This window comes from Aegilops tauschii, chromosome 6, assembly GCF_002575655.3.
Source record: "Aegilops tauschii subsp. strangulata cultivar AL8/78 chromosome 6, Aet v6.0, whole genome shotgun sequence".
Classification (NCBI taxonomy): domain Eukaryota; kingdom Viridiplantae; phylum Streptophyta; class Magnoliopsida; order Poales; family Poaceae; genus Aegilops; species Aegilops tauschii.
The window spans coordinates 445,175,485-445,190,187 of NC_053040.3; the positions used below are offsets into that span (position 1 = coordinate 445,175,485).

General features: G+C 47.1%; 1 protein-coding gene across 1 annotated transcript; it reads left to right on the forward strand.

Annotated features, from left to right (window-relative positions):
* Window positions 1-2,357: 2,357 nt before the first annotated feature.
* On the forward strand, window positions 2,358-6,769 carry LOC109753465 (WAT1-related protein At1g44800-like). Its single transcript, XM_020312365.3, has 4 exons — window positions 2,358-2,637; window positions 5,416-5,478; window positions 5,554-6,225; window positions 6,329-6,769. Exons 1-4 carry the CDS (start codon window positions 2,444-2,446, stop codon window positions 6,579-6,581), a joined length of 1,182 nt encoding a protein of 393 aa, XP_020167954.1. The 5' UTR covers window positions 2,358-2,443; the 3' UTR covers window positions 6,582-6,769.
* The last annotated feature ends 7,934 nt before the right edge of the window (window positions 6,770-14,703 follow it).

Here is a 14,703-nt window from a genome sequence, read left to right on the forward strand (position 1 = left end):
GGCCGGCGGGGGCATTGCCCTTGCCCTTGCCGGAGAAGAATCCCATGGCTAGGGTTTTTCACCGACAGGGGAGCACAGTGGGGTGGCGAGATGAGGACGGGGGCGTCTGGAAGCGGATGAGGACGGACCCCCACCGCACGCTCGGATTAAAAAAGACCGTCCACCGTCGCTGACGCGTGGGCCCGTGGTGGGCGGTCGTCATTAATAAAGCCGACCGCGGTAGTTGGTCGGCCGCCAGGTGGCGACGCGGCGGACACCGAGAGGACACGCGGCGCGTCCACGCAGACGCATTCAGCCGCAAACCTCGGTCGCAAATGGGTCTGGACGGACGCGTTTTGGGAATGGGTTGGCACCTTGGGCCAACACTTTTGTCCGCGGCGACCGAAACGGATGGCGACAGACGAAATGGGTACCTGCGTTTGAGTTGCTCTAAGAGCATCTCCAATAGATGATGCAAATTTGGAGATGTAAAACTAGGTGTTGTATAATTTACATCACCAAAAAGTGTAATTACATTAAGAAAAGGCAATTCCAACAGCTGATGCATATTGATGATGTAAAAGTGCAAATCCAATAGATGATGCAAAGTGAAGATGTAAAAACGGCCGATGGCCGCGCGACATTTCGTTGAACAAGTTGGATGTGGTTTCCGTGGGCGTGACCACGTCTTCCTTCATGGCCGCCGTTGGTGTCGGCGGAGGTGGAGTACCAGTTCCTTGACCGGATGTGGACACCACGGCCGCCGGCAGCAACGAATCGGCTGACGTAGCCGCGACCGCCTTCGATTTTTTGACCGCTCGAGATGGGTTTGTCGGAGGGTTGCGCTCTGCCGGCCGCTTCACACCTCCAAAGTGGGGATTGGTGGGCCGCTGCTTCTTCGCCGGCGGCGCAGCCGCAACAGCGACTAGCCGGGATGGGGCAAAACCGAGGCGGCGGCATGGAGGCAGAGGCGGGGGAAGGTGGTCGCGCCATCGGCAGCCGCAACAAGATAGGTCAGACCAGCGGCGGTTGTGACGAAGGTGGCGGCGGGGTCGTCGAAGACGGCCATGGCCCGGGTGGCGGTCAGCAGGCGGGAGGCTGGCGGGCGGGCGGAATGAAAATGAAAGCGGTTGGTCAGTTGACGTGTGACCGGCTATTTTACATCTCCTGAAAGTGGAGATGCAAATCTGTATCTTTACATGTTGTATTTATATCTCCTCGGAGATGTGATTTTTTTTTTTTTGCATCTAAATCATCTATTGAAGATGTTATGATAATCCCGGTCATCAGTACCACCGGACCGGAGGCTGTCATCCAGCTGGTACAACGTGCCTGCATGCATGCAGCCGGGTTGCATAAACCTTCTCTAAGAGCATCTCCAACAGCCGCCCAAAAACTGCTCTGCGCGCTTAAATTTGGATTCTTTGGGCTTTGGACAGCTCCAGCAGAAGCTGTAAAATAATGCGCGCGTAAAAAAGGGTTGGGCTCGCGCTAAAAAACGCTATCGCTGCTGCAAATTTGAGACGCCGGATTACACGCGCTTCACAATTTACACTGCGCGTTCTTTTGGGCATCTGCTAAAACAATATTAGGTCCGGCGCCCTAAAAATGCTACAGTGGCGCGCTAAAACTATTTTAGGGCGCGAAACTTTTGTGCAGTTGTTGAAGATGCTCTAAACCTTCCATGGATGCATGTGTTGGAAGGGTCGAATCGAGGCTTCAACGAAAGGCAAAGTGATCAATCTCTCGACTCGACGGAGGCGCGTCCATGGATGGACGGACGCAGGGGATTGTGAATCCTCACATGAGCGCACCATGGCTCACTAGCTAGCGTTAGGCGTGGCATGGCAACTGGGCGCCGGACGTCGTCGATCGCCGATCGTACTGCGACACGCTGCGTCCTGCATAATTGCGTCCATTTGCGTGCAGGTGGACGCCCCCTCTCATGCCGCGTCTGTGCAGAAAAGGAAAGCCAGCACCCTGGTCGTAATATTCATGCACACTCTCGGCACTAATCCATCGCATCGTGTCTTCTTGGTGAGAAACGGAAGAGGAGGAATGTGCGTGAGAGACGCGTGACCACGAGAAATGTGCCTTTTCTCTCACCTTTGATTGATAGCTTGGTTGGACTTGTTGAAACAAGTTTTTGCCGGAATTAACAAGTATTGCTGCTACATCTTGTCAGCTAAGCTCGCACTGGGACACAAGGGCATGCTGAGGCAGGCGCATCCATGACTCGTATCCACCCATGGGCTACACTACGCTTGGCGTCCAGCTCCTGAACCATACTACATGTCCTGTTGGCCGCACATTGTTGACAGAGCGCGTCTATATAAAGGAGACGGTTTCCGTGTGAGCTCATCGCCTCGTTAGTCACAGCCATTGCTTCCGTGAGTCACATCGAGCTCGAGCTACTGAGTGAGAGAAGCTAGCTAGCTAGCCAGACAGAGGGGGAGAGAGAGAGATGGGTATGGGATGGGGAGTTGTGAACGATGTGAAGCCGTACCTAGCGATGGTGCTGCTGCAGGTGGGGTTCGCCGGGATGAACATCGTTGCCGTGTCGTCCCTCAAGGGCGGGATGAGCCACTTCGTCCTCGTCGTCTACCGTAACATCGTCGCCACCGCCTTCATGGCGCCCTTCGCTCTCTATTTCGAGAGGTAACTAGCTAATTCCATCCATCCATGCATGGACAGATGGACTGACTACTCTCTCATATACCATCATATATCCAAGCAAGGGCTCTCGGTTGTTAATTAGAGTAGATGGTTCCACATGTTTTACCATAAAATTACACCACAACTTGCAAAAATTTACAGCACCACTTCATGCATGCAAGCATGGATGAGTAGCGGAAGCCCGAAACGATTCGATCGATTTGTTTCAGTCCAGTTAGCAGCCTATGATTCAGTCCAGTTATATAGCAGCCTATCTTGGCGGTGCGTCGCTATGTTGGCCTAGTTCTGGCCATGTATCACACCTTTTCCGACTTTTCGATCTCTCAAACGTATTTGTTTGAACTTGTAAAGGCTTTAGTTTAAGCCCGGGCAAGTACATCCGCTCTAAAAAAGTTCTGTATTTTTAGACTATAAACTTTCGAGGATCTAGGGATAACAGAACAAACAGATAGATTGTGTAAAGGAAGATTGCGAAAATAAAAAAAGCCAACTTGCCAAACGTGCACCTCCACGATCTCGAGCAAACAAACACGTACAATTTGCTCAGTCCATTCTCATTTTTTGTCTCATTTAGATGGTGCAACAAGCTACACGACCACCACTCGTGGAACCTGATCCAGAAAAGTGCAGATGCACATCTTGATATCCTTCCATTTTGTGCCGGCTTTTTTTTTGCAAGAATTTTTTTCGTATTCATCAACTGGCAAGGTAATACAAAGAAGATCAAAAGTAAAAATTACATCCAGGTACGTAGATCACATAGCGACGACTACATGCATTGGAGCAAGCCAAAGGCGCGTCGTCATCATCACGCGTCCCTCACCAGAGCCGGGCAAACCTTGTTGTAGTAGACAGTTGAGTTGTCATGCTAAGGCCCTATAGGACCAGTGCACCAAACCGTAGATCAAAAGGATCCAACATATAGACACACGAACACACATGAAAGAAGACCGGATCTACATGGATCCACCGAAGACAAACGCTCCCGCGAGATCCACCAGAGATAAATGATCACGCGCCTTCCGACGACGCTAGAAGCACCGTTGGGACTCTCTTTATCACGAGTTAAATCCAATATGTGTAGACGTACGTACCCCATCTAGCAGCATCAACATATGGACATGTAGAAAATTAGAGTGCATGAGTACACGCAACCATGGACCTGCCTTACGGTTGCTCCTAGGGACCCCGCACCGCACGAGGATGCAGGTGGGGCGGGCTGGTAGTAGAAGGTGATCGTGCTCCCCTTTTCTCCCTCCCCACCCACCCCAGACTCCTGGCAGCGTCAAACCCATGTCGTCGATCTATAATATGTGCCACGGACTCACACATTGTGCTTCTCCATCGTCATGTGGCGATGTCATCCTCGGTGTGCTTCAAATCTGCGGTTGTGGATGCCTCCCTTAAGCTATGTTATGTCTGCTACACAGCAAGACCCCCGTCGTTAGCGCACGGCGCCGTAAGTCAATGTGTGTGTGCAGTGACTTGCGGTAGTGATGAAGGTTGTGAAACAACGATGACGTCGAGAATAGCCGATGAAGGTATCGTTCGACCATACCATAGATTCATGATTATTCTTTTCATGGTCGGACGGTGATTTGCTACCACGGGCGAGGATGGCTGAGCAATAGGCATCATGTGGTGGTGTTGTCTGATATAGATTTGACACCGTCTGCCAGCTAGGAGGATGGCATGAAGTTGACCAAGCGTCCCACCTTGGAGATTATCGTGTTGGTAATCTTCCCTCTCATGAATGGCGTTGTCATGTGTGTGACATTGATCTTTCTTCATTCGACGTTTTGTGTGGCAAGCAACTCCCGTTGGTGCTTGTGCGGGCATGGTCATCATTTGGGTGGAATCTCATTTCATGACCGTGCCTATGTAGATGTAGGAATCGTGGAAAGTGAAAGCGACATCAGATAAGGGCTTCGATTTGGTGGTACTTATTGATTACCCCATCAAAAACTATTGGGTGAAAATCATTGGTCATACCCTAGTTGGTCATATTTGGCAATGGCGACGATTTGGGTCATTACCTTGGTGAAAGCTTTGCTTGGAGTTTGTTTAGATGTGATCTTCAGGGTGAAAATGGACAAACTGACAGTTGATGGTCATTCCGATCCTGAAGGCGTTACCTTTGAAGAACCTTACTCATAGTCATTATGTTGTCATCATATGGTTGGTGCCTATGGTCGTTGCTGCATTTCTACGATCATTGTTTTGATCACTCCGGGTGTTATTTTTCTTCATTTTTTCGCCTGTGCATAACTTCGGTCTTATATGAATTTGTTCTTCCCCGGCTGATTCTATGTGTGTGTGCCTTTGTGTTGGCTATGTGCATCCTAATCATAGAGAGATCAGGTATGTACTCATTTTGTTTGTATCTTCTTACTGCTTTATTATGAATCAATAAAAACGTCTCTTGTCAAGAAAAAAATCAGAGTGCATTAATTAGCAGAAGTAGAAAATGACACATAAGCTGGTATACGTAGCTAGCTATCCGGTCTGTCTGCCGTATGTGTGCTTACGTACGTGTAAACGCACTTGACGACCTCCACTAAGGCAGTGTGCCCTGATTGGCCACTGGTGGAGGCCTACCATGCATGGAACCCGCCACATGTCAGCTGGAAGCATGCACGGTTACAGTTCCATCCACTCGTACAATTAATTTTATTTATAGTATGAGTTTTCATTTCGATTCATTTTTACCTAGCTAGCTACTAGATCATCATTTCATGATAAAACGTATAACATGTGCAGGGAACGGAGGCCAAAGATGACAACCACCATCTTCATAAAGATTATGTGGCTCGCATTTCTCGAGTACGTCCGTATGATTAATTACACAGAACTCTTTCTTGATTACCGACTGACATGTAGGTGCCCATTGTCTCTCAGGCCGGTGCTCGACCAGAACGTGTACTTCATGGGCGCGAAGCTGACCTCGGCTGGGTTCTCGACGGCGCTCCTCAATACCCTCCCGGCTGTCACCTTCGTGCTGGCCCTCATCCTGCGCATGGAGAAGGTGCGGCTGCGGAGCCTGCACAGCCAGGCCAAGATCGCTGGCACGGTCCTCACGGTGGCCGGCGCCGTGCTGATGGTCCTGTACCACGGCCCTGCCCTGCGGTTCCCGTGGACTAAGGGCCATCACCACGCCACCATCGGGGGCCAGGGCGCCGCCGCGCGGGACTGGCTCGTCGGGACCATAATGCTCATCGCCTCCTGCATGATCTGGCCGGGCTTCTTCATCCTCCAGGCCAACACGCTCCGGAGCTACCCGGCGGAGCTGTCTCTCACGGCGCTCATCTGCGGCATGGGCTCGCTGATGAGCGGCGCCGTCGCCCTCGTCGCTGAGCGCGCCAACACCCAGGTCTGGGCTATCGGCTTCGATAACCGCCTCTTCACCGTCGTCTACGGCGGCATAGTGTGCTCCGGCGTGGCGTACTACTTGCAGGGCGTCGTGTCGAGGCAAAGGGGCCCGGTGTTCGTGACGGCCTTCAGCCCGCTCAGCATGGTCATAACCGCCGTCATGGGCTCCATCATTCTCAAGGAGGAGATCACTCTCGGAAGGTACGTACTACATTAGTGCTGCCTGCCACCATAGCAAAATGGACGAGGACATGAAGCAGTGGGACGTTCCATACTAATGATACCATTTCCTTTGTGCTTTCAGTGTGATTGGGGCAGTGATCATCGTGTCAGGCCTGTACTTTCTCATCTGGGGCAAGAGCAAGGACGCCATCAGCCCCAGTCAAGTCTCCGACGTCAGCGTCAAGGGAGCCGGTGAACTGCCCTTAACCTCGGTCACCAACGGCCACGGCCACGGCAAGCAGTGCGGCCACGCCCACGGCAAGCAGTGCGGCCTCGGCAACGGCAACGGCGGCCATGTCGACGTCGAGACGCCCACGACCAATGGGCACTGCTAGCCAAGGGATCGTGTTATACGTACTCTAGTTGTTCATCTAGCTTTTCCCTTGTACTGCATAGTGCATCGATCAATCATGCATGGAGACGAATTTTCTTTTCTTCTTGTCAGCTTCTCCCTAGCTACGATCTTATCATGTGGCTATGTGAGAGTGAGCAAGTGCTGGTTATAGCATTTCTTGTGATGGTTATACCGGATGCTCTGGTCACTACTAAGTTGAGCAGAGAAGCACGGGGCATCTCCAACGCCGACCCTTAAAACGAACACAATATTTGTCCACGGACCGATGAGGACCTTCTATGCATGTGCATGTCGCGGTTGAGGAAAGAGAGGAGATGTCCGGATGTACGACGTGGTGGCTTTTAGTTTGCTAGACGGATGTCGGGACTCCCCCGACCGCCGCCCCCCCCCCCCCCCCCCCCCCCCCTCAAAAAAATTTGCTTCTAGTTTGAAAGAGTTTGGACGTCCGAACACATTTCCGGACGCTTGGGGGATAATATTGGATGACAAAAGTGTATGTACTCCCGCAAAGCATATAGGGATTATTTGAAGGTCCCCGTTGGAGATGCCCTAGATGAACAAGGGTATTCATTAAATTCTGAACAGGAAAGCTAACCGGCGGCCGGTCGCTGGGGCTGGATGGCAAGCGAATGGGTTCGCCCTGCAATTTTAGGTCATAGCGATTGTATTTTGATGGCAGTTTCTGGCTGACCGTGTGCATTTTTTCTTTCCTAATAAAAACTGCCATGTGCCTCTAAGAAAAATGCCATGTGTTTCTAAAAAGACGACACGTAAAGCGTTCGCAAATGCCATCTTCCCGGAGACCGTTCACTGGATATTGGGGCCCATTCTGAAAGTGGGTATAAATGCTGGACGTTAACGTGGAGGGTGAGGATCTCATCCATAATTTTATTTTTGGGCCATCAACATGTCCATTAAACAAGCCAAAGGATCACAGGAGGTTCACCATCCCAGGAGAATGGACAAGGCATAAATGTCACCCCGTGGCCTTGTATATTGAACGCTCGTCAATAGGGTCCGTCCATAACTTTTTTTAGACAACGTCGCGAAGCTTTATTAATTCGTCACAATGTTTACAACGACGGATGATGGGTCCGTCCATAACTGAAAATACTCTCGTGGTGCTTGAAAAAGCAGTCGCTACCATGGCCCATCACCCAGAGCACCATAACATGGCTGTCTAGAGCAACACTTAGTGGAGTGGAGGTAACAATGGGAATGGGCTGGCGATACCCATTGGACAATGCACGGCCCAAAACTTTCAAGGCCAATGGGTCTTTTCGATCAGCTTCCTAACGAAATTGGGGCAGGTATCTAGTCACCACTGGCCCATCTGGATGGGAGCATCGACCTAGATTTTGTTGCCTCTACCGGAATTTCCTATTCGCCGCTTACTGCAGCAAGTAGTCGCCGCTTCGCACAGGCGGAGCTCACCCTGGGCCGGCCCATTTGAGTGGTTTCGCCTCGCAAGATGAACCGCAAAAAACGATCGCGCTAGGGATCGAACCTACGACCTCCAGTAGCGGAACACATTGCGCTAGCCACCGCGACTGGCTCGTGCATTTGTAAGAATAGAAATGCTAAACTTAAAGAAACTAAAACGAGGAAAAAACCATTTGTTCCTTCTACTGATTTTCTTCAATCTTATTCTGACTTTCTTTTTTCTCGTTTTCTTTGTCTTATTCTGTTTTTTTACTTTTTCTTTGTAAGCTTTTCGAAAAGTTCAAATATGGTTCAGAATTTTCAAAAATATTCTTTTTGTCAAAAATTGTTCATATTTCTGAAATAGTGTTCACATTTACAAAATTTTGTTCACAATTTCGAAAAATGTTCCTGATTTTTTTGTCTGTTTTCTTTCTTTTTCTTCTTTTTTTCTCAAAAGAAATTCAAATATTCAAATTTTGTTCGTATTTTCATAAAATTTTCAGTTTTTTATTAAATGGTTCTCCAATTCAAAATTTGTTCCCGTTACACAAAAAGTTCAAAACTTTCGAAATGCAGAAAATATACCGGGTTTCATAAAATGTTCGTGTTTTCATAAAATGTTCGCCCTTCCAAATTTGTTCGGGATTTTTAAAAATTGTTCTCTATTTCAAAATTTGTTCTCAAGATTCAAAAAAATGTTTGTGCTTTAAAAAATTGTTCACGCTTCCAAATTTGTTAGGGATTTTTTAAAATTGTTCTCTATTTCAAAATTTGTCCTCGAGATTCAAAAAATGTCCGTGCTTTAAAAAAATGTTTGCGCTTCCAAATTTGTTCGGGAGTTTTCAAATTTTGTTCTCAAGATTCAAAAAATGTTCGTGCTTTAAAAATTGTTCACGCTTCCAAATTTGTTCTCCATTTCCAAAAAAATTCTAAAGATTCAAAAATGTTTGTGCTTTAAAAAATTGTCCGTGCTTCCAAATTTGTTCTCTGTTTCAAAATTTGTTCTAAAGATTCGGAAAATGTTTGTGCTTTAAAGAAATGTCACAAATTCCAAAACTGTTTGGGAAATTCAAAAGTTGTTTGTGTTTCCAAATTTTGTTTCAAAATTTGTAAAATTGTTCCTGTTCAGTTTTTTGGGTAGTTTAAAAAATGTTTCCGTTCTAAAAAATATGTTTGCGTCTCCAAAATTCGTTTGTGTGTTGAAAAATGTTTGAGTTTTCTCAAAATTTGTAAAAAAAACTAATAATGTTCGCGTTTGATAAAACATTCACGTTTTGTTTTTGCTATTTGGAAAATCGTAAAGGATGTTTTTCAAACAGTCTTATACTTTCTTTAGTTCTTGTAGGTTTCCGCTGTGGTTTGGTCAACTGAGCGCTTCCATCCTAGTGTCTAGTAGGGTGCGAGTGCAAGTCGAAAGTATTGTGTTCGATTCCCAGCCATCACACCCTGCTATTTTTTTTGCAAATTATCACTTGTATTTGCAGCGCACTCCAATGGGCCGGCCCAGTCGGCGCACCGCAGCGACGTGCGTGTGCGAAGTCGCGTCGCCCCCTGTGCGTCGGCGCCCTGTTGGACGCAACGAGCGTCCAGTAGGAGCTCCCGCCTCTACCTGTATATGTAATTACAATAGAACATGCCTTTGCAAGGTTATTTGCCAAATATGCTATTTTTTATGTTTGCGGTTCATGGTAGAAACTGAAACGGAGTAGCATATGTGCTTTTTTCATTAAGAATAAACTCCGAATATCCTAAAATGGTATAAAATTTGGTTGCTAAATGATGTTATCTGAAATGATGTTGTGTAATCGGTCGTTGTTCTAACATAAATCTGGTAACATAAAATGGTATAAAGGAATAGCGACAGAAAACACACACTCCCATTCCTTCCTGTCTGCTGCCTCTCAAGCACTAGCGCCCAGATCCAATCCCGAACTCACTTTGCTCCCGCAGTGCTTCTCCACCTCCATTCCCAGCAATGGCAGACGCCACCCTCAAGGGGCACTGGCCGGCTCCTTTGTCACGGAGGGCACCGTCTTGAAGCTGCGCAACGCGGGGTATATCCCCACGGAGGTCAGCACTCGCTAACTTATGCGTGGTGGGCAGATATCAGCACCCGCCACAACTAACTTTTGGATATCTATAATTCATTTTTCTCATTGGTTACAACAATTTATCTGTGGCGGGCATAAGTTTTGACCGCCACTATTGAGCATTCAAACAGTAGCGGGTGTTAGTAGACGCCCGCCACTGGTAGATTTCTTCAAGCGGGCAAATTTGGAAGGGTTTATGTGTGGCGGGCATGTGTTTCCGCCCGCCACTGCTATGCTGATATCAGTGGCGGGTACCTTTTGTTACCGGCCACTGCTACTCTTCCAAAATAGCTATGACGGGTAACTTGCCACACCCGCCACTAATTTAAGGCCACGTATAAGTCTTTTCTCAGTAGTGCCTCTGCTGACATGACATGGGTCAACGCGCCACGCGAGAGGTCAGCGAGCGCTCGTGCTAAAAAGGACCTCGAGTGAATCACTTACTATAGGATGAGGACCTGAATGTATATTTTCAAAGAATTCGAACTAAATGACACTTCGTTGAAACTTTTAGGACCTTCAATGCATTTAACTCTACTTTTATTTATTAGCAGAAAGAAGACATTTGATTCTGGCCCTTTCGGAAGAATCTGTTGATTTACAATTACGCATCTAGAACAAAGAGATTTTTTTTTGAAAAGGAGGTAATCCCCCGGCCTCTACATCAGCACGCTGCATGCGACCATCTTATTAATAAGCAAAAAGTTCAACAAAGTCTCCAGGTCTCAAAAAAGCAAAAAAGCTCCCATAGAGCAAAAAAAACATGAAAAAGGATAGCCACAACTGGCGGAATAAAGATAGATAGGCAACTAGACACCTATCCTATTACATGACTGCCATCCAAATCGGTTGAAGATAGCCCGCGCTATCATCTCCCACCGAATAGATCCAGTAACCATACGCTCCCTGGCATCCATCGGAGTGAGTAGCAACCACATACGGATCAGTGTAGTGGTCCGAAAAATAACCTGCAAGAAATGAATATGTGTTGTTCTGTTAAAAACCAAATCGTTCATGCAGTTCCTTAAGGCCCATAATAAAGCACATACTCCTACACGGATATGTTTCGTTGTTTCTGACTCAACTCCATCTAGCCACGTCACAAATAACATGTGGATGGTAGTCGGAGGAGTAATATTAAACGCTATGTGAACAGACCACCATATTTTTTTGCCATGGGGCCATCAAGAAAGAGTTTTTTTTTAGAAAATAAGGAAGACCCCCGGCCTTTGCATCCGGGTGATACATGCAACCACTTTATTAATTATTCACAAAAGACCTTACAAAAAATACAATAATAAGTCTGAAGCCACCGTCTAGGCAACATCTGTCGCTACTCATATCCTGTTGATGAAGGGATATGCTGATAGTCCGGGCCTAATACCACATACCTCGCAGCCAAGCCTAACATCTAAGACCTGAGGCCCCGACCTAGCCACTTGCCAGGTCTGGGGCATGAAGGAAAATATGCCCTAGAGGCAACAATAAAGTTGCTATTTATATTTCCTTATATCATGATATATGTTTATTATTCATGCTAGAATTGTATTAACCGGAAACTTAGTACATGTGTGAATACATAGACAAAACTAAGTGTCCCTAGTATGCCTCTACTTGACTAGCTCGTTAATCAAAGATGGTTAAGTTTCCTGACCATGGACATGTGTTGTCATTTGATGAATGGGATCACATCATTAGAGAATGATGTGATGGACAAGACCCATCCGTTAGCTTAGCATTATGATCGTTAAGTTTTATTGCTATTTCTTTCTTCATGACTTATACATATTCCTCTGACTATGAGATTATGCAACTCCCGAATACCGGAGGAACACCTTGTGTGCTATTAAACGTCACAACGTAACTGGGTGATTATAAAGATGCTCTACAGGTGTCTCCGAAGGTGCTTGTTGGGTTGTCATAGATCAAGATTAGGATTTGTCACTCCGTGTATCGGAGAGGTATCTCTGGGCCCTCTCGGTAATACTCATCACTATAAGCCTTGCAAGCAATGTGACTAATGAGTTAGTTACAGGATGATGCATTACGGAACGAGTAAAGAGACTTGCCGATAACGAGATTGAACTAGGTATGATGATAACGACGAACAAATCTCGGGCAAGTAACATACGGATGACAAAGGGAACAACGTATGTTGTTATGTGGTTCGACCAATAAAGATCTTCGTAGAATATGTTGGAGCCAATATGAGCATCCAGGTTCCGCTATTGGTTATTGACCGAAGATGTGTCTCGGTCATGTCTACATAGTTCTCGAACCCGTAGGGTCCGCACGCTTAACATTCAATGGCGATTTGTATTATGAGTTATGTGTTTTGATGACCGAAGTTTGTTCGGAGTCCCGGATGAGATCACGGACATGACGAGGAGTCTCGAGATGGTTGAGACATAAGGATTCATATATTGGAAGGTTACATTCGGACACCGGAATGGTTCGGGTCGTTTCGCATAAGTTTCGGAGTCTGGGGGTTATCGGAACCCCCCTGGGAAGTTAATGGGCCACCATGGGCCTTAATGGAGAAGAGAAAGGGCTGGCCAGGAGGTGGGACGCTCCCCCTTGCCCCAATCCTAATTGGACAAGGGGAGGGAGCGGCACCCCCTCCTTCCTTCTCTCCTCCTCCTCATTCCCCCCTTCTCCCACTTGGAATAGGAAAGGGGGGTGAATCCTACTAGGTTTGGAGTCCTAGTAGGACTCCCCCCCATGGCACACCTCCCCCTTGCCCCAATCCTAATTGGACAAGGGGAGGGGGCACCCTAGGACACACAAGTTGATCTTTTAGCCGTGTGCGGTGGCCCCCTCCACAGTTACACACATCGGTCATATCGTTGTAGTACTTAGGCGAAGCCCTGCGCCGGTAACTCCATCATCACCGTCGCCACGCCGTCATGCTGACGAAACTCTCCCTCGACCTCAACTGGATCAAGAGTACGAGGGACGTCATCGAGCTGAATGTGTGCTGAACACGGAGGTGCTGTACGTACGGTGCTAGGATCAGTCGGATCGTGAAGACGTACGACTACATCAACCGTGTTGATAGAGCGCTTCCACTTTCGGTCTACGAGAGTACGTCGACACACTCTCCCCTCTCGTTGCTATGCATCTCCTAGATAGATCTTGCGTGATCGTAGGAATTTTTTTGAAATTACTATATTCCCCAACAGTGGTATCAGAGCCAGGTCTGTGCGTAGATGTTATTTGAACAAGTAGAACACAAAGAGGTGTGGGCGATAATAGTCATACTGCTTACCAGCATGTCATACTTTGATTCGGCGGTATTGTTGGATGAAGCGACCCAGACCGACATTACATGACCGCGTTCATGAGACTGGTTCTACCGATGTGCTTCGCACACAGGTGGCTAGTGGGTGTCTGTTTCTCCAACTTTAGTTGAACCGAGTGTGACTACGCCCGGTCCTTGTTCAAGGTTGAAACAACACACTTGACGAAAAATCGTTGTGGTTTTGATGCTTAGGTAAGAACGGTTCTTGCTAAGCCCGTAGCAGCCACGTAAAACTTGCGACAACAATGTAGAGGACGTCTAACTTGTTTTTGCAGGGCATGTTGTGATGTGATATGGTCAAGACGTGATGATATATAATTTGTTGTATGAGATGATCATGTTTTGTAGAAGTTATCGGCAACTAGCAGGAGCCTTATGGTTGTCACTTTATTGTATGAAATACAATCACCATGTAATTGCTTTACTTTATCACTAAGCGGTAGCGATAGTCGTAGAAGCAATAGTTGGCGAGACGACAACCATGCTACGATGGAGATCAAGGTGTCAAGCCGGTGACGATGGTGATCATGACGGTGCTTTGGAGATGGAGATCAAAGGCACAAGATGATGATGGCCATGTCATATCACTTATATTGATTGCATGTGATGTTTATCCTTTATGCATCTTATTTTGCTTAGTACGGCGGTAGCATTATAAGATGATCTCTCACTAAATTTCAAGGTACAAGTGTTCTCCCTGAGTATGCACCGTTGCTACAGTTCGTCGTGCCGAGACACCACGTGATGACCGGGTGTGATAAGCTCTACGTTCACATACAACGGGTGCAAGCCAGTTTTGCACACGCAGAATACTCGGGTTAAACTTGACGAGCCTAGCATATGCAGATATGGCCTCGGAACACTGAGACCGAAAGGTCGAGCGTGAATCATATAGTAGATATGATCAACATAGTGATGTTCACCATTGAAAGCTACTCCATCTCACGTGATGATCGGACATAGTTTAGTTGATATGGATCACGTGATCATTTAGATGACTAGAGAGATGTCTATCTAAGTGGGAGTTCTTAAGTAATATGATTAATTGAACTTTAATTTATCATGAACTTACTACCTGATAGTATTTTGCATGTCTATGTTGTTGTAGATCAATGGCCCGTGCTACTGTTCCGTTGAATTCTAATGCGTTCCTAGAGAAAGCTAAGTTGAAAGATGATGGTAGCAACTACACGGACTGGGTCCGTAATTTGAGGAATATCCTCATTGCTGCACAGAAGAATTACGTCCTGGAAGCACCGCTAGGTGCAAGACCCGATGCAGGAGCA